This window comes from Delphinus delphis, chromosome 9 (assembly GCF_949987515.2).
Source record: "Delphinus delphis chromosome 9, mDelDel1.2, whole genome shotgun sequence".
Classification (NCBI taxonomy): Eukaryota; Metazoa; Chordata; class Mammalia; order Artiodactyla; family Delphinidae; genus Delphinus; species Delphinus delphis.
Genome location: NC_082691.1, coordinates 53,273,964 through 53,299,594, shown reverse-complemented (window position 1 = coordinate 53,299,594; position 25,631 = coordinate 53,273,964). Strand labels below are relative to the sequence as shown.

Below are 25,631 nucleotides of genomic sequence, written 5' to 3'. Positions count from 1 at the left end.
ATACCATAATTTATTCAAACAGAAGTTTATCTTTTAAAAGGTCAATAATACTAAACACTGGGAAGGTAAAACAGAATATGAATATATTATATATATTCTCACATACACACACGTATATATGAAACAGCCATTATCAGAGTGAATAATATGATTAATAGGATAGCCACAGATGTATAGTTGTCAAAGTTCATTCAGTTAATGACTACTTCTTCATCTTTGTTGATGGATAGGTAGAGCCCATCAGTATTTTGACTGGTTGCTTTTGTCTGTTCATTCAAAGCAGCTGATACCTTTCTCCCTAACTAACCTGAGTAAGTGGTGAAAGTCAACCTTTTTCCTTTCTGAGGCCATGCTTGGTGCTGTCAGTGATATCTAGTTATAGTCCCCAGGACTCAACATCCATTTTAAGTCATACGGACTTTCTTGAGGAATTCCCCACCCTCCTCTGCCCCCACTTGGCTTGACTTCCTGGCTTTAATCAGCTGCAATTTATCAAGTCCCTATAATGTGCTCAGTGCAGAGCAGAACAAATCAGTGTTCTACCTCACAATTTAAGGAAGGCAGGGGGCTAGTTTTTGTTTTCAGATAAAAATCTATTAATAAAACATAAACCCCCCCAAAACTTCCTTTAAACCAAACAACATTGTCACACGCTCACAAGCTCTTTTTACTTACACAGCCAGATGACTCAAGATTACTGCATTTCTATTCATAAGGAGTTTGCTGGCCCCAAATCAACACATTCAGGCTTTCCCCCATCTTCCTTCTCTCTCCCCTGGGAGACTGACTTTTGGAGGCTTGCTGCATCGTGTTTTAGCCGAATGAAGACGATGTGTGTTTGCTGCCCGAACTGTAGGTTCTGGGATTTTATAAAGCTTCCCCCCAGCCCCGCTTTTTAAAGTTGCTTTTTTGTGGTAGGGGACGAGGAGGTCAGAATGTTTATGCCTCTGAGTCTTCCAGTTTAGAAATATATTCTAAAAATGGTAAATAGACTAAGGGCTTCTGTTTGCTATTTACTATAGAACTGGGTATTCATTTCAGAAATCAGCTACATTACCGTCCGTCACTCAGTGTGACAGAGGGATGAAGGAAACAGAGCACTAGCCCTGCTTTGGGGAGTTCCAGTTGACGCTTCTGCTTTTGCACTTGACTCTCCTAAGAAACGGGCCCATCTTTCCCTTTAGCTCTTTCGCTTCAGTTTCCTTGGCAAAACTGAAGAAAAACAAAAAGTCAACGTCAAACCTGAGCGCATCCCCGAGGCCTTTCCACTCCCCTGACCCGGAGGCATTGGTCTCGGCCAACCCCCCACCCCCAATTACAAGCTCTTTTCACACGCGATCGCAGCAGGGAGAAAACCACTACGATGAACGACCTAGGCTCAGCCCCTTTCCTTTCAGGGCCTCCCCACAGCGCGAGAACCGGGTCCCCAGTGGCGGCCCGCTCCCAGCCTTGCCCGTTCGCGGCCCTCCGCGGGCCCGGGTCCTCGAGCGCGCGGGCTGGGCTGGCAGCCGAGGGAGCAGCGCGGGGTCGCGAGCAGGCCAGGGACGGTGGCAGAGGACTCGGGCTCCGAGAGGGGGGCCGAGGTCGCTCCGGGGTCCCGCGCCCGGGGGCCTAGGGGGAGGCGGGGCGGCGGCGGCGGCGGCGGCGGGAGGGGGTTGAGGGCGGGGCGGCTGGCGGTTACGCGCCGCGGCTCTTTCTCCCGAGCGCCCGAAACTCTTCCCGCCCGCGCCCCGCGCCCTCGGCGACCCCAAGCTCTCGTACCTAGTCCCCGGCCCGCCCCCGCCCCGCCTCCGCCCGCGCCACCCCCACAGCCGGCCGCCGGCCGCGCTTCTCTCGGTTACAAAGGAGGGAAAATGAGCCGGGCGGCGGCAGCGGCGGCGGCGCGGCGCTGGGCCACCACTGCGGCGGCTATCGCAGCCGCCCCCGGCACCACGTAGAACGCCCCCGTTCGTCCAGCCGCGGCCCAGGCCGGAGTGCAGCCTGCCTCTCGCCGCTCGCCTCCCCAGCCCTGCGCGTCGCCTCGCGGCCGGAGAAGGAGGAGGTGGAGGAGGAGGAGGAGGTGGAGGAGGAGGAGGAGGAGGCGCCGCCTTCGCCGCGCCGCGCGTCCTCGCCGTTGTCTGCGCTCGCTCTGGACCAGTTTGGGGAAGTTGGTCGAGCCCCGTGTCGCCCAGATGTGCGACCTCATTGAGCCGCAGCCGCCCGAGAAGATCGGCAAGATGAAGAAGTTGCGGAGAACTTTGTCGGATAGTTTCAGCCGCATTGGTGAGTGGCGTGCTGTCCCGGGCACCCGGCCCGGCGCCCCCATGCCCGCGCCCTCGGCCCCGCGCTTCTGGCACTGGCGGTGCAGCGGCCACCCGGGACTGGCGTGGGGGGCGTTGCGCGCGGAGGGTGGAGGGAACAGTGCCCAGGACCTGCGGGAGGGCGACGACAAAAACGAGAGACACCTCTTTCCCTCAGGATCTGAGGGTTCATTTGTGCATGGTCTTAAGCCTACAATTTGGGTTCCCTCTCCTCGCCACTAGCGCTCCTGCTTTCGCGTACGCCGGGGACAGGCGGCGCGGCCGCCTGGGTCACCTATTTTTTTGCACGCAGGCTTTGGTATTGGGTGTTTGGTCAATAATTTAGCTTTGGAAATTGGTGAAATGTTGAGTTTGTACCTTGGTATTGTTTAACACATCCAACCTAAAGAGAAGTGGGACAGATACCTTGGGACCTTTTGTTCGGTACTTCGGGTCCTCGAAAGCGAGATTTGGGCGTTCAGTCTCGAGTCCTCTGAATCTTTCCATTGCTGCAGAGAAATTCGCGCCGTGAACTTGTCTGAACATTTAGGAATAAGTCTCCCAAACTTCTTCCATTTACTAGACCAAGGCTATTGTCTTTAACTCAGCCAACCAATTGACCGACAGATAACCGACCGAGAAATGTTTAGGACATTTAAGAATAAATCCATGTCACGGACTATAACAGGGTGACAACAGTGTCACGTGGAATGGGTGGTTAGATTTCTAGGGTTGGCTATAAAAACCCCTTTTAACCTTAAGACGGTAGCTATCTTCTCTAACATCTTAACTTTCATTTACACAGGTAACTGCTTTCAGCAAGAAAATCGTACAAAATAACCCCTCAGAGTCCCTAAGGAGCCTCTAGCCTTTGTTTCACTTGTTTAACATGTCATCCATGTTAATGAAGGTGTTAATGGAAATTAAGCATAAGGTGCTTAATTCCTTAAAATAAAACCCTGGAGTGCATATGAGTATTGTCCTTTTCCTTCCATCCATTCATTTAAAAATCATTGTATAAGTGCATCGTGAAATATGCAAACTTTCCTCAAGTCAAAAAAATGTTTAGCCTACTTTTCTTTGTTGTTTTTAAACTGAAAATTCCATATTGGTATACATAATCTTTCCCAAGATGACTGTAAAGTTATGGTGTGAAACCAATATTTAGCCCTGGTTTTGTTTATTTTGTGTATGGGATATTTGCAGTTTTACTCTTAGGAGTTAGGGATGTGTATGAAGAGCCCCTGCATTCAAATGAAGTTTGAAGTTAAGAAGAGTGTGAGAAAGCAAGGTGTTGAGTTGCTGTGCTTTATTAAGGAGGATGTTTCAGTCCCTGACCCAAACTATCACAGAGGCGGGTTCTGGAGTCCATTAAGCCCTGTTCTATAAGGCATTAACTGTATATTTACTAATGCTAATGACTCTGTTGGAACTCTTCCAGTTTTGTGTTAAATAATTCATTGCAATTGAATCTCAGTAAGAAACCAAGGACATTAATATAAAAATTCCTTATGTTTAGGTAATTTCAAGGTTTTGATGGACAATCAGTAAAATTTAGATTAACTACAATGCTGGCAAATGGGGTATTATAGTTAATTGGATTTTCTAGCTTACAGAGATTTAGTGATGTGAAACTCCTTTTGATTACAACTCTTGTTAAAACGTCTTCTAAGTTCTAGTAGATTTTACTTCCTCCCTTTCAGAAACAGTACAGTGAAGTGATCATAACTGATTATTTCTTGTATTGATGGAGGGTCATGATTCGAATAGCAAATCTCATTCCGGAATACTGTAAAAGGAGATAAAGAGGTTTTAAATGATTATGATTGTATAACAAGCTCAAGACATTCATTAGAGTAGCATTACAGAAAATAAGTCTTTGTTATCTATTTATTTTTTGAAGTTTTATTTGTAAAATCAAAAAGCATGCAATCAATCTGATTATTTAAGGATTTTTAAGGTGCTGGAGGCTGTTGAATTGAGGCTTTACTGTGGGATTACATAGTGCATGGATTTAAAGGTGTGGGCTGTATGTCAGATGGACTAGGATTTCTGGTGTTGCCGCTTGTAGTGGAGTGACCTTGGACAGGTCCCTCACCTTCTGAGCTTCAGTTTTTCAAGTCAGTTTTGTTATTGGCATTTAGTGAAATAATGCATATGATGTCCTGTGTTGTATGGAATAAAGACTCAATAGATGTTCATAATGTGTTATTATCATTATTGGTGATTTCAACATGCTGACGTATGGATCTTCTAGGTGGAAAGCAAGAGAAGTAAGAGAAGTGACCACTGACTTTACAGTGTGGCTAACCTGAAAACAGGATGGGTTTTGGAGTTAGGCTGATCTGGGTTTGAATCCCATTTTCCTTGCCTGCTGTGTGCCTTGGGCAACAACTAGCAGAATTTCCTTAGATCCTAGAGTCCTTATCTGTCAGTTTTCTTAAGGTTGTTGTGAAGATTAGATCAGATAAAATACATAAAATATCTAGTGCAATATCTGTCACATGGTGAAGATCAGTATTGGAGGCTATTATTCCTTCTGATTTCTCTGTTTATCTCCTATCTTCCTCATTTCTTCGTTGGTACTTCATGAGGAGATCAAAGAGTGAATGGTTTATTCCTGCTGAGTAATCCAACATCTCAGTATATTCATTCCCTTTAACCAATCTACTCCGGCTTTTGAAATAAACATACTGACTTTATTTTGCTTTTTTAGTATGATTCAGAAGTGTAGTTTGTTAAATGGTAAAATATACAGTATCATTGTTTAGCCATGAAAAATTAGTGATCATCTATAGAAAATGAGGACAATTTTTGAAAGTCTATGATATTCATTAATTATGGATTAATCATTATTATAAAAGATTAATAATAATTCTAACTATATAAAAGCGACAATGCTAATGTTTAATTTACTCACACATGAAAGCTCAGGCCAACTTTGTCACTGCCCACCTCAAATGCAGCTGATCTGAGATTACTATATTATAAAAACACATTGGCTTTCAAGCCATAGCACTCTGATTTACTACATCTGCCAGGGAGTGACTATAACACAGCTATGGTTCTTTTATAAGATGGGTGTAATTGAATTTCAAAGTCATCCATTGATTTCAGGAGTGAGTATTTATGGTTTTCTGCTAAATAGTGTCAGTGTGTTCACTTATTAGGAATTACTATAGTTGTCTCATGCTTTTTTTTTTAAAATTTAGGTTAGCATAAACAAAGACAAATGGGAAATTGTTTAAAAAATTTATATTAAAATTCATTTCCGCTTTTCTTTCATTGTTTCTTTTTTATTTTTGAATGATTGCCTAGAAGGAGAAAGGCTTTCTGTAATATCCCGTGTAAGATTAAGGTTGAACTGACATTTCTTCATATTCATTTGAATGCATTTCTTCACACTTAGTTGGATGATCTTCTAGAGAAAGGAAGTTTATACTCTGCGATATACGAGATGAACCCTACGTATACCATTTCTTTGAAAGATGCAGTTTGTGAGATAACTGAATAAAAGGAAGAGGCTGTGGTTACACTGAATTTGGGAGTTTGTTACCTTGTTCTGTAAGAGTGTAATTTTAGAGTCCAGCTGTCACCTGATAAATCCATTCTGTCAAAAAGAAAAATGTAAGGTTAAAGGTTCAGAGGCAAAATTTAACTATTGTACCATATCCTCTCCCAATGTAGTTTCAAAAGATTTTAATTTGAAAACTGTGAAATGGAATTTATGATTCTTTCATAAGAGAGAATAGTACATGGTTTTCATATGCCAAAACTTTAGTGTATCTCAAAGGGTAAGATGCTATCCTTTTGCCTTTGAAGTGCAACTCATTAATTCTGCCAGTAATTATCGAGTACCTCCTATGTGCTAGATATTGTGCTGGCATTCAGATTCAGTGACCATTGTTACTGGTCCCTGTCCTCAAGGACTTTAAGGGAAGACAGGCCAATGAATGAGCATGGACACATTCTACCATGAAGATTAGCATAACTTGCTGTTGAAGAACATAGGAGGGGATACCATTTTAGTCTTGGTGAGATCATGGAAAAACTTCTGCCGGGAGCAATGTCTGAGCAGAGGACTGAATAGAATATCTGATTATCTTAGATGGCTTAATATATGCCCCTTTGTTAACCCAGAAAAATGTAATATGCTTGTTATTCCATGATATCCTTGAAGACAATTGTGGGTTTGTATTTACATGAATAATTAATGACAATCAGAGAATGTAATCAATAATGAGATGTTGTGTGCTTGTCTAGGTCAGAGTTTATTCATCAATGACCTGATAAATATTTGGCAAAGATATCTTTAATTGGTCTTTTTTGTTACCACTGACTGCTGTTCAGGGAAAGGATACAATATTTAAAGAAACTATGCGAGGTGTCAATCTAGCAATGAAGAGTTCAATGAAAGGGTAGACTTCTTGGTCTTAAAATATTCTCCCCTCTGGTGTCCTGGGCTTGAGAATAGTGTACAGGGGAGATAATCTGGCTTCCTGCTCTTTATATCTTAGGAAATACACCTGCAATGACCCTTCTATTTCCTCCTTTTCTTTCTACCTACAGATCCCACCCCTTTATCCAGAATGTTGGAGGAATTGGCAGGACTTAGGTGGCAAGAGAGAAATAGTCCAGTCTGGGTGTTAAAGACATTCTAGTTTCTACTCTCCTAATGTCTCAATTTGAGGGTCTTCCTTCCTTGTTTGCAATTCCCTGAGAGAAGTTATCAACTGTAGTTCTTACTGGTTACTTTGCTTAGGAAAACCCATGGCTTAATCTCCAGAACTTTTATCATGTCCCAAGTAAAGAAGATATATTTAAACGTCTGTGCTGTGAATGATAAGCTTGCTGCTGTAGCTTTGCACTTTGCATGGCAACAACGTAATGTGTTTTACCTTAATCTTTGTTAAATGAGTGAGGTATGAGGCTGTACAATAATTCACTTTGTATTTGAAATCAGTGAGCTAATCATTTCTTATTCCAAAAAATTGTTCTTTTTTTAGATGGAACAACTTGTTTATATTTACATAGGTCACTAATATTTTATGAAGGAATCACTAGTCCAGTATGTTAATTAAAGGACACGCCTTGGGTTGAGAGAGTGAGGGGTATAGTCTAGTAACATTATTGACTGATATTTAAAGAAAGCCTTCTGGATTAGAAGTTTTATATTGTGAATTAAAAATGTCACCATTAAGAATCACCTAGGATCTTCTACCTTTCTATCCAAGTAGGTTATTTAATTTAATTTATTTATTTGGCCACACCAAGCAGTTTGCGGGATCTTAGTTCCTCCACCAGGGATTGAACCTGTGCCCTTGGCAGTGAAAGCATGGAGTCTTAAATCTTAAACACTGGACCACCAGGGAATTCCCCAAAGTAGGTTATTTTAGATTTAATATAAATTAAGTCAAATACATTATGTAATATGGGTGAGTAATTGGATGCAAGATAAACCATTTGAAACTGGGACAAAGATCTGTCTTTTTATTTTCCATTCGGAAGAAATGGTTCTCTAATGAAGGAAGTAGAGAAAATTATTACAAGATCAGTTTCTTAGGCAAAAGGGGAAGACTAAAAATTAAACTTTGAGAAACATTTTATCTCTCTTGACCTACCCTTTACTGCCTTAACTCATCACCACAACCACAGACTTCTTGATGTTTTAAAAAGACAAATTTATAGTATGACACAGAGAAAAGAACCTTTGCAAGATTGCTAGATGGTATAATATAAGCTTTGCTGTGATGGCTTCAGTTTAGGCACAGGACTTCTCTCAGAGCTCAACTGCCCAAACTATTTGTTTTCCATTGCTTTGGTCAGAGCATAGCTTTCCAAGTAAGAGCTACCCAAGCACTTCTATCCTGAATAGAACTATCCAGTATAGACCAGTAAGCACTTATGCACAATTATGTACCTCTGAAACATTTCTCCAACTTGTGTTTTCAGCTAAATTCACTCCTTTGTGCATTCTCCTTAATCCGAAACATTCTAAATAATTGTAGGGTTTAAGGAACTAGGTGTTTGCCAACTATATATATGAAATACTTCTCTTTCTCTTTAGAGTAATAAAATTTCAATTCTGAAGTCATGAATATTTAAAATAAATTTTAAGTATTTGCTAGTACCTATAAAATATTCCACATGTATTGTTTCCTTTGGTGATACTTTGTTAGAATAGTTATCATGTTGAAACTGTTTGAATTATGTTTCTGCAGTGCTTATTTTACACGCTTGATCTTTCATCATCAAACTTAAACTTCTCTCAGTATGAAAATCTCATTCCGGGCACTGTGCAGAGTGGATGTCTTCCTGACAACTGGTTTGGGAGGTCCAGCCACCATGCTTAATGATAGACCAACAAACACCAGAAGTTTAAGGGGAAATTTTTTTAAGATTACTTTTTGATTCTTTAATACTTTCATTAAAACATTTTCCTACTAAAGAAGAAATAGAGGAAAGATATGCATACTTCTTTTCCACAGCTGGGAGGATAGTTCCATTTACATATTTATGAAACTGTCTCACAAAGATGCGTGCTGTGCAATTCTCTCTCTCATTTGCAGTTTTCACATTTGTATCATAACATTGTTATTCAGGTTGGGGTACGATTTTACTTTTTGAAATGAAAACACCATATTGCTTTGGGTTTTTTTTTTCTGTTTTTTAGAACTTAGATACTTAGTGTCTTTGAGATGTTTCACAATAACTGTTTCCTTTCCCCTTTTATTTTATAGCTTTGAAGAAAGACGACAACACCTTTGATGAGGTAGGTTAAATTTCTTTATCTAATGTTAGAAGTATTTAATTACGGCCAGGTAAAGTCAGTAGGTGCCAACTTTGCACTTAGAAACAAACAAACAAAAAAATGCCCTAAAACAAAAAACAAGCCATGGCATCTCTTTATTTAGTTACATTATGTTATTTTCCAGTTTTAAATAACTGTTCAAATTGAATTTTGGTATCAATCAACAGAAATGTGTCTTTTGAAATTAATAAACAAAAGGCACCCGCAGGCCTTTGTTTTGTTGCTTTCTTGATGTTGTTAGTGCTGGTGAAGCCCAGTGTGATGTGTGTACTCAGGGCATGTCTGGAGCTGTGGCAAGTTGGGCTCCACGGCTCCCTTGCAGCCCTCCTCTGAACTAGGGTATGATACGATGTTGACGCCACATATTGTCTGTCAGACTCCCAAAGGAGGAGCTGACTTTTCCTGTTCCAGTTTTCCTATTCTTTGTATATCAGATCTGTCTTTATCTACTTGCCACAAAGTAGCAAAAAAGCCTGTTCAAGAAAGGCAGAGGGTTCCTATGTAATTAATAACATTCTGAATGTGATTTTTCAATTGTACTCTTTCCTGAGTTTTTGGTAGTATCAGTGGGAATCACCAGAGGAATAATGTGTTTACAGAATGTTCTCAAGAGTGCTGTAGAGTGAAGTGTTTGATTGTCGCCATCCAAAGCCACAGTCACTGATCTGTGTTGTAAACTGGGCCACGTATTTATATATATGTATATATATTGAGTGTTTATGTATGAACACAGATGTATCTACACAATGTGCTTATCCTGCAGCTTGATGAAAGCATAGATTAGTTTGGTTGTGGTTTGATTTGTTTTAACAGTTGCAGATTCCATGAAATACGCTACCTGTCCTCCCTCTGCTGCAGTGCTTCAGAGAGGAAAGAACATTTGTGCTCATGGAAAGTCCCCTTGGCCATGTGGCTGGCTGTGGTGCAGGGCAAGAGCACTGAGGGGGAACCTGCTCCAGACTGGGATTTCTGGACGGGGCCCATGACATTTGGCTCTCATGGTCTGCTGCTTTGTCTGCTGCACCTGTTCTTTTTTCCCCCGGGTCCAGCTCTACAAAGCTGTGTGTCCCTGGACTCCAAAGCAACTTCCCCTGCCAGCATTCCTGAAACATCCTGTGAAACTTAGTGATTCTAGACCTGAAGCAATAAAGGAGTCTTTTCTTTCCCATCTGTAGTGGGTAATAATGATGTTCCCCTCTAAACCTGTATTTCTGGAATTTCTGCAGTGTTACTAAGATGTTTTTAGGAGAGTATTTTCTTTCTTCTCAGAAGAATTCAATGTGAGAATTTTGGGCACCTTTTCTCTCTTCATAAGGAAAAGTCTCCTCTTTAATTATGTAGGTAATTTAAGTTTGCATTAAAAAAAATAAGGAAAAGGAAAAGAAAAAAACTCCCAAATCCTATTATCCAATTACAACCACTGTTGAATGTCCTTCTTGCCTCTTTCCTCATGTAAAAAACAAACAAAATCAACCCCCCCACCCAAACTATAGCCCATGTATTACATCCTACTTTTTTCTTTTAACCTATAATACATTTTTGCATGTTTTTACAGATGACTCCTAATCATTATTAGGAATTTAAAAAACTTTTTGTCTTGTTTAAACACCACCATTAATGATTGTATGTTATTCTGCCACGTGGCTGTGACATCAGCTTTCAAAAACACCTGCGGCTGGAACCTAGATGGAAGTTAAGAATGTATGAGTCAAACCCGTAACTACCTGCCCTCCCTTACCCCCAAACTTCTGTAAAGCTGAAGGCCTGGATTTTGTAACTTGGGGCAAAATTATCCTTAGCTTTTATAAAGTGTTTTCCTTCCTCGGCTAAAGGAAAGAGATTTGTTAGATACCTTAAGTCAGTAAATCACAGAATGTTCCATCTGGAAGGGACCCTGGAAATCATGTGACCGATTTCAGCATTTCAAAGGTGAAGGCACTGAGGTCGGGGGCGGGGGGACAGGTGATTTTCAGTTAATCAGGGAAGGCCCAGGGCCAGGAGCCTGAGAGACAGTCTTAGTAAAGACATGCTTGAGTGTGAACCCCAACTCAACCACCCTCTCAAGGGCAATCGACTTCCTTTCCCCAGGCCTTTTATAAAAAATAGAGGTGTAATAATACCTCCCTTCTGAGGTTACTGAGAGGATTAGATAAGCTAAATGTATAAAGGTACCAGAATAGTCACTGGCACACAGTAAATGTCTTATATTTGGTCTTGTCATTGTCCTTGTGTTTGTCCTCGCCATCATTATTGATGCTCTTACCGTGACATCTGCCTTCTGTAGTTGAAGGGCTGCAAGGAGGATGGAAAGATTTAGTTCAAAGTTAAGTATTAGATCTGAGGAGAATTGCTTTCAGATATTCCCCTAAAATTCCATGTAAGACTTCATGTGATGATTTGCATATTAAAACTGTAAAAAATATTGACTAAAACACACCATTTTTTAGATTCCTTGAGAGAATGACTGCCTGCGTTCTGCTTTGTAGTCCCTCCGTGTCTTGCACATGGTTAATATTCAATAAATATCTATTGAATATGAATGAATATCTGTTGCAAATGAAGAGAGAGTGTTCATCCCAGGGTCAGCCAATGTGGATTCTCATTGGCCACTTCCTAGCTGTTTGTGCAGGTCATTTACTTTACCCAAGACTCAGTTTTCTCATTTGTAAAACCAATCAGTAAAACTATGATCTTCAAGTTGCTTTCTGTCTTTAAATGCAGCATACAAAACAATCAACATAAAATTACAATTTTACCAAGATCAGAAATGAGTACTAGATCTGTGATTACATGAACAGGAAGTCACTGAGTTCTTCTGTGATCATCTTCAGATTATAATGATAGATGTTTTCTTGAATTCGTTTCTTGGTCTTCTACTTTTCCTGTCAGAGTTGGAGGACCTTACAGTCCATTGGAATCCAGTTAAGATTTGAGTCTTGGAATCTGGAGGCTGGGTCAGCTTCTTAGATATGCATGGAGGTGTGGCAACTCCTAACTCAGTATTTATGAGCTGGAGGGCCCCTTATCTCAAGGAGTGGCTTTCTCCAGAGTGCCTGGAGAGGGAGTGTAGTTGCTATTTCCTGACTCATGTAGAGGATTTCTCTAGGTGTATGTAAATGTTTGACTTTGAACAGAGGAGAAAAAGAATTATGGACCTGTTTGAAAGAACTATTTATTTATTTTTCCTTTTCCTTCCCTCCCTCCCTCTCTCTCTCCTTACCTTCCTTCTTTCTTTATTAAAGTATAATACATTATATTAGTTTCAGTTAATGATTCGATATTTGTATATACTGCAAAATGATCACCACAATAAGTCTAGTTCATGTCTGTCACTATACATAGTTACAGAATTTTTTTCTTGTGATGAGCACTTTTACGATCTACTCTCTTAGCAGCTTTCAAATATGCAGAACAGTATTATTAACTATAGTCACAACGCTCTACATTATATCTGTTGGTAATCTGTATGTCTTCTTTAGAAAAGTGTTTATTCAGATTCTCTGCACATTTTTTAATAGGATTGATTTTTGCCATTAAGTTGTATAAGATCTTCATATATTTTGGATACTGATCCCTTTTGGATACACAATTTGCGAATATTTTCTCTCATTCAGTGGATTGCCTTTTAATTCCTTTCAGCAATCCAGTTGCCTTGTTGATGGTTTCCTTTGATGGCAAATTCAACAATCCAATTGCCTTGTTGATGTTTTCCTTTGCTGTGCAGAAGCTATTTAGTTTGATGTAGTCCCACTTGTTTATATTTGCTTTTATTCCTTTTGGTGTCAAATCCAAAAATTACTGTAAAGACTAATGTCAAGGAGCTTACTGCCTGTGTTTTCATCTAGAAATTTTATGGTTTCAGGTCTTATATTAAGTCTTTAATCAGTTTGAGTTAGTTTTTGTGTATGGTATAAGATTGGGGTCCAGTTTCATTCTTTTGCATGTAGTTGCCCAGTTTTCCCAACATTATTTATTGAAGAGACTGTCCTTTCCTCACTGTATATTCTTGGCTCCTTTGATGTACATTAATTGACCATATATGTGTGGGTTGATTTCTGAGCTCTCTGTTCTGTTCCATTGATCTATGTGTCTCTTTTTATGCCATACTGTTTTGATTACTATAACTTTGTAATACAGTTTGAAATCAGGGGGCATGATACCTCCAGTTTTGTTCTTCTTTCTCAAGATTACTTTGGCTATTCAGGGTCTTTTGTGGTTCCATAAAAATTTTAGAATTGTTCATACTATTTCTGTGAGAAATGCCAATGGAATTTGAGTCCATTGATTGCTTTGGGTGATATGGACATTTTAACATATTAATTCTTCCAATCATGAGCATAGAATATCTTTCCATTTATTTCTTTCATCAGTGTCTTATAGTTATCAGTGTACAGGTCTTTTCACCTCCTTGGTTAAATTTATTCCTCAATATTTTTAATTTTTGATGCAATTGTAAATGGGATTGTTTTCTTAATTTCTCTTTCTGATAGTTCATTATTTGTATATAGAAACAGCAGATTTCTGGACATTGATTTTGTATCCTGCAACATTACTGAATTCATTTATTACTTCTAACAGTTTTTTGGTGGAGTCTTTAGAGTTTTCCATATCTAGCATTATGTCATCTGCAAGTAGTGAAAGCTTTACTTCCTTTCCAATTAATGCTTTTTATTTCTTTTTCTTGCCTAATTGCTCTGGTTAGGACTTTCAGTACTGTGTTGAATAAGAGTGGTGAAAAGGGCCATCCTTGCCTTGTTTTTTTTTAACATCTTTATTGGCGTATAATTGCTTTACAATGGTGTGTTAGTTTCTGCTTTATAACAAAGTGAATCAGCTACACATATACATATATCCCCATATCTCTTCCCTCTTTCATCTCCCTCCCTCCCACCCTCCCTATCCCACCCCTCTAGGTGGTCACAAAGCACCGAGCTGATCTCCCTCTGCTATGCGGCTGCTTCCCACTAGCTATCTATTTTACATTTAGTAGTATATATAAGTCCATGCCACTCTCTCACTTCATCCCAGCTTACCCTTACCCCTCCCCACCTTCTCTTTTATAACTGCCTTTTCTGCATCACGTAAGTTTTGATATGTTGTATTTTCTTTTCTGTTTGTCTCAAGGTGTTTTTTTAATTTCACTTTTGCTTTTCTCATTGATCCATTGGGGTTGTTCAGTAGTATGTTGTTTAGTCTCTGCATAAAGTTTACCCTTAAACAATGTGAAGGTGAGGGGCACTGACCCCACGCACAGTCAAAAATCCACACAGAACTTTACAGTCGTCCCTCTATATCTGGGGTTACACATCCACGGATTCAGCCAACCCAGATTGGGAGATAGATGTGGGCAATGTACATTGAGCTCAGTTTCTAGTCCATGTCCCTCTTTGTTATTTTGTATAAAGAGATAACTAATACCCAAGATGATAAATACGGCAGTGATTTTTATGAGAACCAAAGTCTAGGGGTTAGGTACAAATATGATTTGGGGATATTCCTGGTCATTCTTTTCCATCTTTTGAGGATGGTGGAAGCTGTTGCAGTCTTTTCTCACCCTAACTGTCTTCATCACTGGAGGCCTCAGTGTCTTGTGAATGATGTATTTGTTGTATACAGTGTTCCAGCTTCAGACTTCCCTGACTTGCTCATCTAAAATATTAAATCTCAGTAACAGTCATTCCTTAGCCCTCTTGCTCCTGTTATACTCCCTCTATCTCTTCTTTGCTGGCTCTCAGTTTCCAGAGGACCCCTCCTCTGCCTGCCCTGTCCCATTCTTCTGTCCCACAACCCATCCTCCCTCCTTGATTTCCTTTTCTGTTCACTCATGGTATATCACTCCCTTGACAGTATCCTCAGTGGCCTTACCCCTTTGTATTTTGCTTGTAATCTACTCTGCCAGGTCTCGATTTTGACCTGGCATCTTTTCCTTCTTTACCCAGTGGCTGCCAAAAGCTGCTTGAGGAAATCACTCTGCAAATAAATTTATCATTTCCAGCCTTCGCTGGAACCCGAGGCAACTGTGCACAGTCTTGCACTGTGTGGCTGGGCTGTTTCCTGCTGAAACATTTCCACTTCCCTCAAACATTCAAGCTACCCTCCTCCACCCCTCCTTCCTTTACTAGATGACTTTTCCTCTCTATTAATTTGCTAGAGTTGCCATAGAAAAATACCACAGAGTAGGTGGCTTAAACAACAGACATTTATTTTCTCACAATTCTGTAGACCAGAAGTCCGAAATCAAAGTGTTGGCAGGTTTGGTTCCTTCTGAGGGCTGTGAGGAAAGGATCTATTTCAGGCCTCTTCCCTTAGCTTGTAGATGGCTATCTTCTCCATGTGTTTTCACATCATCTTCACTCAGTGAGTGTCTGTGTATCCAAATTTCCCCTTTTTATAAGGACATCAATCATATTGAATTAGGGGCTTACCCTACTCCAGTATGACCTCATCTTAATTTAACTAATTGTATCTGCAGTGATCCTGTTTTCAAATAAGATCACATTCAGAGGTACTGGGGTAACTTAAGACTTAACATAGGAATTTTTGGTAGCTACAATTCAACTGATAACAGCCTTCACCTTAGAACACAATAATATTACACATCAGCTCCTTGCCTACATATATACCTTATTTGCTCTAATCATACTTCTTTTTTTTCCCTGAGAGGAGGATGTGTCTTTTCCTCTGCTGGCCTGGTTCCTCCTCCTATCCTCTTGATTCCTTTCCCTCCTTTCCACTCCAGAAGCTTGTGTAATTGATTCTTTCCTTTCTTATCTACGTTTCCTGTCTCTTCCCCTTTACAGGTATTTCAACCGAGGCTCTGAGCGTGGTTAAGTCTTCCCCGTCTCTTCCATCGTAATGGAAACCCCTGTGCTCTGTGTGGTCATTTTTTCTTGCTCTCCTTTAGTAGTTTGTCCCTTGGTTTTGGCTGCTCTGTTATTATACTCACGTCAGTGTGGATGGCTCAGCTTCCTGTTCTGAACTCCAAACCCAGATATCTAGCTGCCCATTAGATGTTTCTGCCTCTGTATCTTATAGTCACCTTGATTTCAGTGCATACAAAAAACAGTTGACCATTGGGACTTCCCTGGTAGCACAGTGGTTAACAGTCTGCCTGCCAATGCAGGGGACACAGGTTCGAGCCCTGGTCCAGGAAGATCCCACATGCCATGGAGCGACTAAGCCCGTGGGGCACAACTACTGAGTCTGCGCTCTAGAGCCCACAAGCCAGAACTACTGAGCCCGTGTGCCACAACTGCTGAAGCCTGCATGCCTAGAGCCCATGCTCTGCAAGAAGAGAAGCCACTGCAATGAGAAGCCTGCGCACTGCAACAAAGAGTAGCCCCTGCTTGCCACAGCTAGAGAACGCCCGCGTGCAGCAACGAAGACCCTGTGCAACCAAAAATAAATAAATAAATAAATAAATAAAGTACAGTTGACCCTTGAACAACATGGGTTTGAACTGTGCAGATTGGTTCATACGTGGATTTGTTTTCAACAAATTCAGTTGGTTGAATCTGTGGATGCATAACTGTGGATACAGAGGGCCGACTGTAAAGTTATACTCAAATTTTTGCACGGAGAGTTGGCATCCCTGACCACTGAGTTGTTCAAGGGTCATCTGTATTACTAATTCCTATATTCTCTAAACATGCACCTTTTCTCTTTCCTATCTCAGTGATTGGCTTTCACAACCACATGATTTTTCAAGGCAAAAACCTGATACCATCCTAAATGTTCCTCCAAGCCCCACATCCAAGCTTTGGCTTAGTTCTTGTTCCCTCCGTCATGCCCATTCCCACTGCTGAAGTGCACATTCAGCCTCTCTTGTCTGGACTGCGGTAGTGTTCTAACTGGCGTCCCTGCCTACAGCTTGCCTCCTATTCCAACAGAATGACGGATCTGAAATACAAATCGTGCTATTCTCCTGCGTAATACTTTAAAAGCTCCCTGTCAGGGAACTCTACTCAATGCTCTACTGTGTGGTGACCTAAATGGGAAGGAAATCCAAAAAAGAGGGGATATATGTATACGTATAGCTGATTCACTTTGCTGTACAGCAGAAACTAACACAACATTGTAAAGCAATTATACTCCAATAAAAATTAAAAAAAAAAAAACAAAAAGAACAACTCCCTGTCAACTGCAGGTTCAAGTCTAAATTCCTAGCTTGGCTTTCAAGGCCTTTCATCATCCATCTCTCGCCTACCTTTCTACCCTTATCAAACAGTAATCTCTTATTTTAACACCTTTATCATCATTCCAGCTGCCAGCACTTCAGTTCAGAACTTTATCGCTTTTACCTGTTTTATCCCAATAACCTCTTAATTGGTCTTGCTGCTCCATCTCTCAGTCCTCCACTCCAGCCTTCCCAAAACATCTTTCTTGTCATTATCCTTACCTAATCAGAGATTTGTACATCAGGTATTTACAGTCAGCCCTCGCTATCCGTGGCTTTTGTGTCCATGGATTCAACCAACCTTAGATTGAAAATATTTGGAAAAAAAATTCCAGAAAGTTCCAAAAATCAAAACTTGAATTTGTTGGATGGTGGCAACTATTTATATAGCATTTCCGTTGTATTTACAAAATATTTACATTGTATATACAACTATTTACATAATATTTACATTGTATTTACAACTATTTACATATCATTTACATTGTATTAGGTATTATAAGTAATCTAGAGATGATTTAAAGGGGAAGGTAGGGGAAGCTGGGGGGGAAGTGAGAGCAGCTTTGACATATATACAATACACTACCAAATGTAAAATAGATAGCTAGTGGGAAGCAGCAGTGTAGCACAGGGAGATCAGCTTGGTGCTTTGTGACGACTCAGAGGGGTGGGATAGGGAGGGTGGGTGGGAGGCTCAAGAGGGAGGGGATATGGGGCTATATGTATGCATATGGCTGATTCACTTTGTTGTACAACAGAAACTAGCACAGCATTGTGAAGCAATTATACTCCAATAAAGATGTATAAAAATATGAAGTATATGGAAAAATGTGTGTAGGTTATGTGCAAATACTATGCCATGTTATATAAGGGTCTTGAGCATCCATGCTGATACTGAGGGACAACTGTATTGATGTCTGTTTTATGTTAGTCTCTGCATATGCTCAGAACCTGACTCTCAGTCTAGTCAGTCTCACAAGACTTCATCGCGCAGGCATTCGCAGGTTGACCAGCTCCTGTCATCTTGCAGCGTTGGGCCTGGGCACAGGTTCAATCTCACTTTCTCTTTATAGTAAGATTTTACATTACTTTATATTCTATTTTACTCTTACGATGGTCATGTTTGCCAACCCTGGATGATATGAACCCATCGCATGAGAGAGGTCTAGAAATTAACAGACTGTTCTCTGATCATGCCAGTAATCTGGTAAGTCATTATATTTAAAATTCAACATTTTGGATGGCTGAGAAACAACCTCACTTCCTCCTTAATTCTCTCTTTGGAAATTTAGTTGAAATTTTCTGATTCTTAAAACTTTCTGCACTTCAGTTTTTCCTTTCTATAAATGTTTGATCATATTTACCCTCTCCCTAATTATGGTAGACATAATTACCATAATTATATCTAATCCCAGACAGTGGCTAAAATGTCTGGGTAGTGCTGTAAAGATTCAGAGAGGAGGTGCCTGTCACAAAATGCAAAATGTATGACATTTGGGAGAATTAGTCACATTTATATTCTTCATTCCCCAAAGACAGAATGTTACAGAAGTTGAAAGCATTGAGTAGCGTCCTGTCTCTCTTGTGGGCAGTGCATATCCTGACAAGTAGGCCCATTAGGGTGTAGGAAGCCTCTCTTGTAAGGTGGCTGGTGTTCCCTTCTAGGCAGTGCTTTCATTTGCATGTTTGAATTCATTTGCAGAAAGCCGACCTTTGGCTTAGGAAGTCTCTGTAACCCAAGTACTTAGGATTTTCTTCAACAGGTACAAAATGAATCCAGCTATAGGCAGCACATTATACCCATTTTCCTTCTGACTGAAATTGAGCCACTGATTCATAATCCTCAAATCCTTAAATTGCTTGGTTGTGTTTGAGATGGCCCGTTTTTCATGGAGCCATAATGATAGTTGAAATCAGCTAAGTCAGGGGGTGAGGGTTCTCTGAGGACTGGAATCGTGGTCTCCACTCGATCTGGAGTGTGATGACCTTTAGGGCATTGTGACAGACATTCCTTTCTAAATGATCCTTCTCTGAGGGATACATTTATTAGATATATTTTTTATAGTCCAAAACACACTTAACTCTTCTTATTCTCTGTGTCATAAAATTTACGAAAGGCACAGTTACCAAAAATTGGAACCAGCAAAATGCTCTTAATTTTGCAAGCTTGATTTCTCCAGAATGCATCAATGTCAGGCTTCCTGAAGGAGCTCTTCCCATGTAAAGACAGTAATTGAAGGAATACTCACTTTTTCCTTCTGAATCTATCTTATTTTCAATGTGTAAAGTTGGTTCTGCTTATTCTTCAATTCTTTATTTAGTTTCTAAATTTTATTTTCTCTTTTACTTTTTTCTGCCTTCCTCCCTTCTTTCTTTTCCTCCCTCCTTCCTTCCTCTCTCTCTTTCTTTCCCTGTCTCCTCCTCTTCTCCTTTCCCTGCCCCTGTCTCTCTCCTCTTCCCTTCCTCCCTCCTCCCTCCCTCCCTCCCTCCTTCTGTCCCTCTCTCCCTCCCTTCCTTCCTTCCCAGCATATGAGCCTGGGGATTTTCTTAAAAATATGTATTTTTTATGATCTGAAAGTATGACAGTACTCTTTACTACAGTGTTTTGCTGTCTTGCACCACAACATTATATGCTTAATTTTTAATAATGAGGTTAATAGTTTTTTCTTGCGTCTTTTAAATAGCTACTCTAAATTCCATGATATTAAATCTTATATGCATGCTAATGGATGTGTGGGGAAAAACTTTAAGGCTTTCATGGCCATATAGTTAAAGTAGAAAAAACTGCTTCAACACGTAATTGTATACTCAGCCTAAATTGTATCAGGTAGAGTACTTATTTAACTTTCCACTGATAGTTTTTTCCAGCCTGGCAAATCAGACTTTTAAGTATTGAAAGGGACTTGGAATTGGACCGAGAACGTGGAAGTCTCTTGGAGTCGTCAATTCCATGTGTTTTTCAATCTGCTGATTGTGTTTTCTCAATCTATGGATACCCTCATGTGAGATGTCTATAAAGTGTGATGTCTAGAATGTATCTTCATATTCAGTGTAGCCTAGCCTGCGTCAAGCACATTGTTACAACTGGGTGTTCCATCAGCTGAAATTTTGAAGTATGCAAATCATTTCCTTTAAAAAAATATAGAGCAGATTGATGTCAGTCTCTCAATTGTGTTTTGATATATTTTCTTGAGTGGGAAAGAAAGGGGCTGAGTTGCAGTTAGAATACCAGGAATTTGGCATATTCCAGAGTTTGCCCATGGTGATGTACCAAGTATGAAATGATCACGCATGACATATGTCTTGGTGGAAACAAAAGTATGTTCCTCTTGCCTGTTCCTTGCCTTAAGGCTGGGCTATGGCCATAACTTAGTTACCTCAGAGCATTATTTGTTCTATTTTAAACGATTTTCAAAATAGGGAATTGCACCCGCTCTATAAAACAGTGATGGTGTGGAGGGTGGAAGTTTTCTAAATGCTCCCTGAATGAAGATTTTGGTGCAGGGTTCTTCCCCCTACCCCAAAGCACACACCTTAAGAATATTGCTCCTGCAGTTAGCTTAGCACAGGTTATTTTTTGACAGTGTGTCATATCCTGCAAGTGGGTTTGATGATAAAAATGATTGAGGACCACTCTTCTAACATATCTGTTACTAACTATTAGAAGTGAGTTGAAGATGGATATTGGTACAATCACATGCAGTCTGAATTTTTTTGAACAACTCTTGATTTCAGATCACGCATCCTGATTTTTGGTTCCGAAAATATAGTCCTAGTTCTACAATTGTATATTTCTTAATATCACATTTATTTTTTAGGTATTTTAGCTAAAAGAAAAACTCAGACAGTGATAAAGAAATGTTTAACAAAGAAGGGGCTAGGTAGATAATATTCTACAACAGATAAAAATGAATAAGAGTAATGATTGTTTTTCAATTTTAATGGAAATTGCATTAATTAAAAACATTATAGGTAAAGAAGAGGTAAGATTGATGAGATAAAATAGTATGTTAGTAATAGTCATTCAGGGCATGAATTACAGCATCTTTTGTGTTATAGTTGCTCATTTATTTTAAATCTTCTTCAGCTCTATAACTCTCCTTATATTGTCTTCAAATGAACATGGTGGAGAACGTTCTGTAGTGCTTGATTCTCTTCTCCTAAAAGGCAGACTATTTAATTTTATAAATGAGCATCCTTGGGTCATTAGATATTGGGGTTCAGGTGTGCAGAAGGCTTGGTAACATATGGCCTGTCCCCAGGTGCCCTAATTTAGCTCAGAACTTTCCCCAGAGGTTTGCATTACTTTATCTAGATGGTGTGTTACATGTACAACAAAAAGGTGCTTTGGTCATAAAAGGAAAAAATAAATAAATATGTACTTTGCAAGATACACAAGTCTGCCTTTACATTACTTTCTCTACAGTTATTAGAAAATAAAAATCTTAAAACCCATGTGAATGACATTGGATGACCACAATTTTGGGTGATTCACTTTTAGTATCTACAGTGTTCCTTTTCTTTCACTTATTATGTTATTATATACACACACACACACGTGCACACACACACACACACACACACACATTTCTCTCCATTTGAATTTTTTTTTTCAGGCAACACAGCATATTGGCATCACCCTGGACTTTTTTTCTGGTTCAGAATTTTCCCTTTTTGTCACAATTACATATTTTTCACTGAATAATTTAAATATTTGCTATTAAGAAAAGTAAGTATGCACATTGCAGAAAATTTATAAAATATTAAAAAGCAAAAAATAATAATTACAATGTTAAGTGAAAGCAACCATAAGTATGATCTCAGCTTTGTAAAGCATATGTTTCCTCTGCGTGGGGGAAACATCTGAAAAAAGGAAAAACAACAGAAGGATAATATGGAAATTGAGGTTCACTGAAGTTGTGACTTGCTCAAAGCCCCTCAGCTAGAAAGCCCATTAATCCGCGATTCCAGCCTAGTCACTCTGACTGCAGTGTGTGCTTGGCATTTTACTAGGCTGCTTCCCAGGAGAAGGGAGAAACAATACACGGGTGGTACGGTGTGGTGTATGGTGGGTAGATGGAGAAAGGACCCAGCGTTCTTACAAAGATGCAACTGATGTTTGGTAATAATTCTAACAGTTGAATGGTTTTCCTAATAAGGCACAAGAGTGAGTGAACCTAAAAGATTCCTTCAGTGGAGCTAGGTCATTTTTGAGTCAAGTTATACTCATTTTACAGAGAGGAAACTGAGGTCCATCCAGGCAGATTAAGTAAGTTGCCAAAGAGAACGTGGTTGGTTAGCGTGAGATCAAGGAGGTCTCTTCTCTCAATTACTCTTTACATTTTAGATTTCAGTTTCATGCTTATGTTAAAACTGTGCTTGTATTGCCATTTTTATCTGTATATGGATGGGGATTGGGTGGAATTGTTTTGAGATACAAGCTTGATCCTTGGTCGTTTAATACAAATTTCCAGTTAGACGTTAGGGCACTGCCCACAGTGAAGGTTATGGAATGTTAACTGTTGCATGAGGTACCCTGGATCACCAACCGGCCTGCCTACAGGTTGGTTGGAGCTGGGAGGCATTATGAGAGTATGTGTTTTAAGTGGCATGTTCAGAACATAATGTCAGGACGTCTTTCAATGGGTGTACATTGCCTTCCTTAAACAAGGTAAAAAGTTAATATTGAACAGAAAGTGTCAGATGAGAAATTCATTTCTTTACTTCAAGGCTCGGCTATGTATATGCTTGGATTATTAGCTCGTGCATGTGAAGTGACTCTAGCTTCATTTTTATTTCATATTGTGACAACTGAAATGTTTGTGAAGGTTAAAACTATAGAGGAAACAGGCAGATCTTTTCAATAGTTATATCTTAGTAAGAAAAAAAACTAGTAGGTGGGCATGGAGAGAGACATTGAATGCTTCTTATTCCATTTTATTGGTAGGGTGGGTGCTGAGAAAAGAAACAGAGCATTTCTTTCTTTCTCCTCTTCCTTATGCTTCCAATATCATTGTGTTTTCTTTTTCTTTCTTTTTTTTTTTTTTTCCTTTTTATCCTGAAACTGCTTGATCTTGGTGGGGACAGTCATCTCCATCTTCTCTGAAGCAAATGGTCTAGCTGCCAGCCACTGGGCTTTTTTTGCCCTGAGCTTTTTTCACAATCCATGCACTGGGTCCAGCCAATGTCGTGACCTTTGTGGCTGCCTGTGCCATCCTTCCACTGTGACAGACATGATTCTTTTCTGGTGCGTGACTGGTGCAGGTAAGGGTAGAAGAAGGGCAAAGAGGCAGGCAGGCAAGCAAGACAGATGCTTTATAATGACTGGCCCTGGTTCTGCAATGGGATAGCAGAATTCTGGCCCCTAAAAAGAGACCTGAACTTCCTTATGCTCCCTACTGCGTTTCATGGACTAGTTGTGGCATGTATATTGTCTGATTTACTTTGTCTTTCTGCTTTTACAACCAGTCGAGATGGGAAGTTTTGCGGACACAGACATAAAGAGTGATTTTTAGATTCTTCCCTGGTACTTGTCAGTGGGCTCAGAAATAGGAGTATGTGTGCCTTCTTAGTATTTATTTCTTTTTTGATGAGAAGGAGCAGGGAAGTGAAAATCTCAGGAGAGCAGTATCAGTTTTCCGGTCAGCAAGCTCATTAAGTTAATATTTACTTTTAAAATGAATGTATTTGCCAGCCCTTCCTGCTGTTTGCTTGGGGACCATTTAACTCACGTGAGAGCCTCTAACTGGTTTCCACTTCCACTGGAGGTGGAGTGACTAGTGACTAGTGACTAGTGACCTCGGAGGCCAGTGACGAGTATGATGTGCTGCTCCTTGTTTTAGCACCTGTCTTTTTTTTTGAAACTTCAAATTACATTTATCTTGAGACTAAAGGAAGGGAAAGAAGTGAAACTTAGTTCTTCCCTGTTTCTTTGTGCCTGCTGCTCAGTCTTGTTAAACTGATTTCTAATAACTCAATTGACACGTATTTAGGGGTTTAAGAAAACTGGAAATTCGATTAAAATACAGCCTCAAAACTCAAAGATTGCATTTGAAAACTTTTGGTGTTTTTATTGTTATTAATTCTAACACTGTTATATTTTTACATTGTAAAACAACACCTGGTCATTAATGAAAAAGTTAAAAAAATACAGATGATATAAAAAAATTGAAGTTTAAAAACTTAAGTTGTACATTTAGTAAAAAGTTTTCTTTCAGTGCTATTAAAAAATATCCTTTCCGTAAGTTTACATTTTTTTTTTTTCATCCCGGAACATAGGATATTCTTATTATCGTTTAAGCCTTTTTTTAAAGCTAAAGATCTCTTCGTAAAGTATTGTAGTTTTAAAAATTTTTATGACCTGCTTTTTGTATTTGTCAATAATGCTATTTTGAGACATCTTTTAGAAAATAATTGCTAACTAAGGATGAGAATGAATTTCTCTTGTTTCTGCTTTGCTCCTGTAGATTTTGACATGTTTATTTTGCATTTCGTTATTTTACTCAACTGTATTAGCTCCACTGTTTTTCAGAGGTTTCCTTTGGGTTTTCTTGGTATATAATCATGTCATCTGCAAATGATTTCTTTTAGCTCTTACTTTCCAGTATTACACGGAATGATTTTATCATTTTTTTTTTTCTTCTTGATGCTTGTTACTTTCTAAATGAAGGCTATCATTTTTATTAGGTCTCAGATGAGTGTTTTTTCAAATTAAAAAATTTAATGAGCATAAGATAGTGATTATTTCTACTTCTCTAGATATTTAATAATCAGAGGGTCCTCAGATACATGTCATAGTTTTTGTTGGTGAGTTCTTTAAGCCTTCTGTGTTAGAGAACTGCCAATTATGTTTAATGAGTTGAAGGTTGTATTGAGGAATTCTTACATTTATTTTTGAAAGATCGAGAGATGCCTTTCTATTCGTTATCTTCTTGACATTCCTTTGGTCTTAAAAGTCTGTATGTTAAATGTTTCTGTGATGAAAGCCACAAGTGTGTCCTGCAAGATGTTGCCGTTAGCGCAGGGTATTTTTAGAAACCTGAAAAATGTTTATGAACTTTTAGTGGGACCTCTACCACTGTTTTGGGGATCAGCGAAGAGCACCAGTTTGGAGATGAGTGTCAGGAACTTTTGATTCAATGGTTGATGCGTTGGGTATTTTTTTTTTTTCCCGAGATTCCTTTTATTTTCAAGTGGTTGGTGCTGGCTGTCCTGGTTGTTGCTCTGTGTGCCCTCCAGGGCTGTGCAGCTGCACATCTCCACCCTGAGCTCTCTCTGAAGCTGGGTGGAGAGCGGGAAAACACAAGAACAGGAGCTTTGGGATCTCACTTCTCCTGTAGTCCAGCTGGGGTTCCCCACTCCCACC

General features: G+C 39.7%; 1 protein-coding gene across 3 annotated transcripts in view; it reads left to right on the top strand.

Moving 5' to 3' along the window:
- CDK14 (cyclin dependent kinase 14) overlaps positions 1–25,631 on the top strand; it is a 609,402-nt gene that overhangs the window by 25,333 nt on the left and 558,438 nt on the right. For 2 of the 3 annotated variants that reach the window (XM_060020565.1, XM_060020564.1), the window contains exon 2: positions 9,020–9,051. Coding sequence is in view for 2 of the 3 variants with exons in the window: in XM_060020564.1 (XP_059876547.1) it covers positions 9,047–9,051 (5 nt within the window). In the remaining variant the exon portion in view is untranslated. Of the gene's footprint in view, positions 1–2,171; positions 2,263–9,019; positions 9,052–25,631 lie in introns of those variants that run through there. The other variant, XM_060020563.1, reaches the window with a different exon arrangement.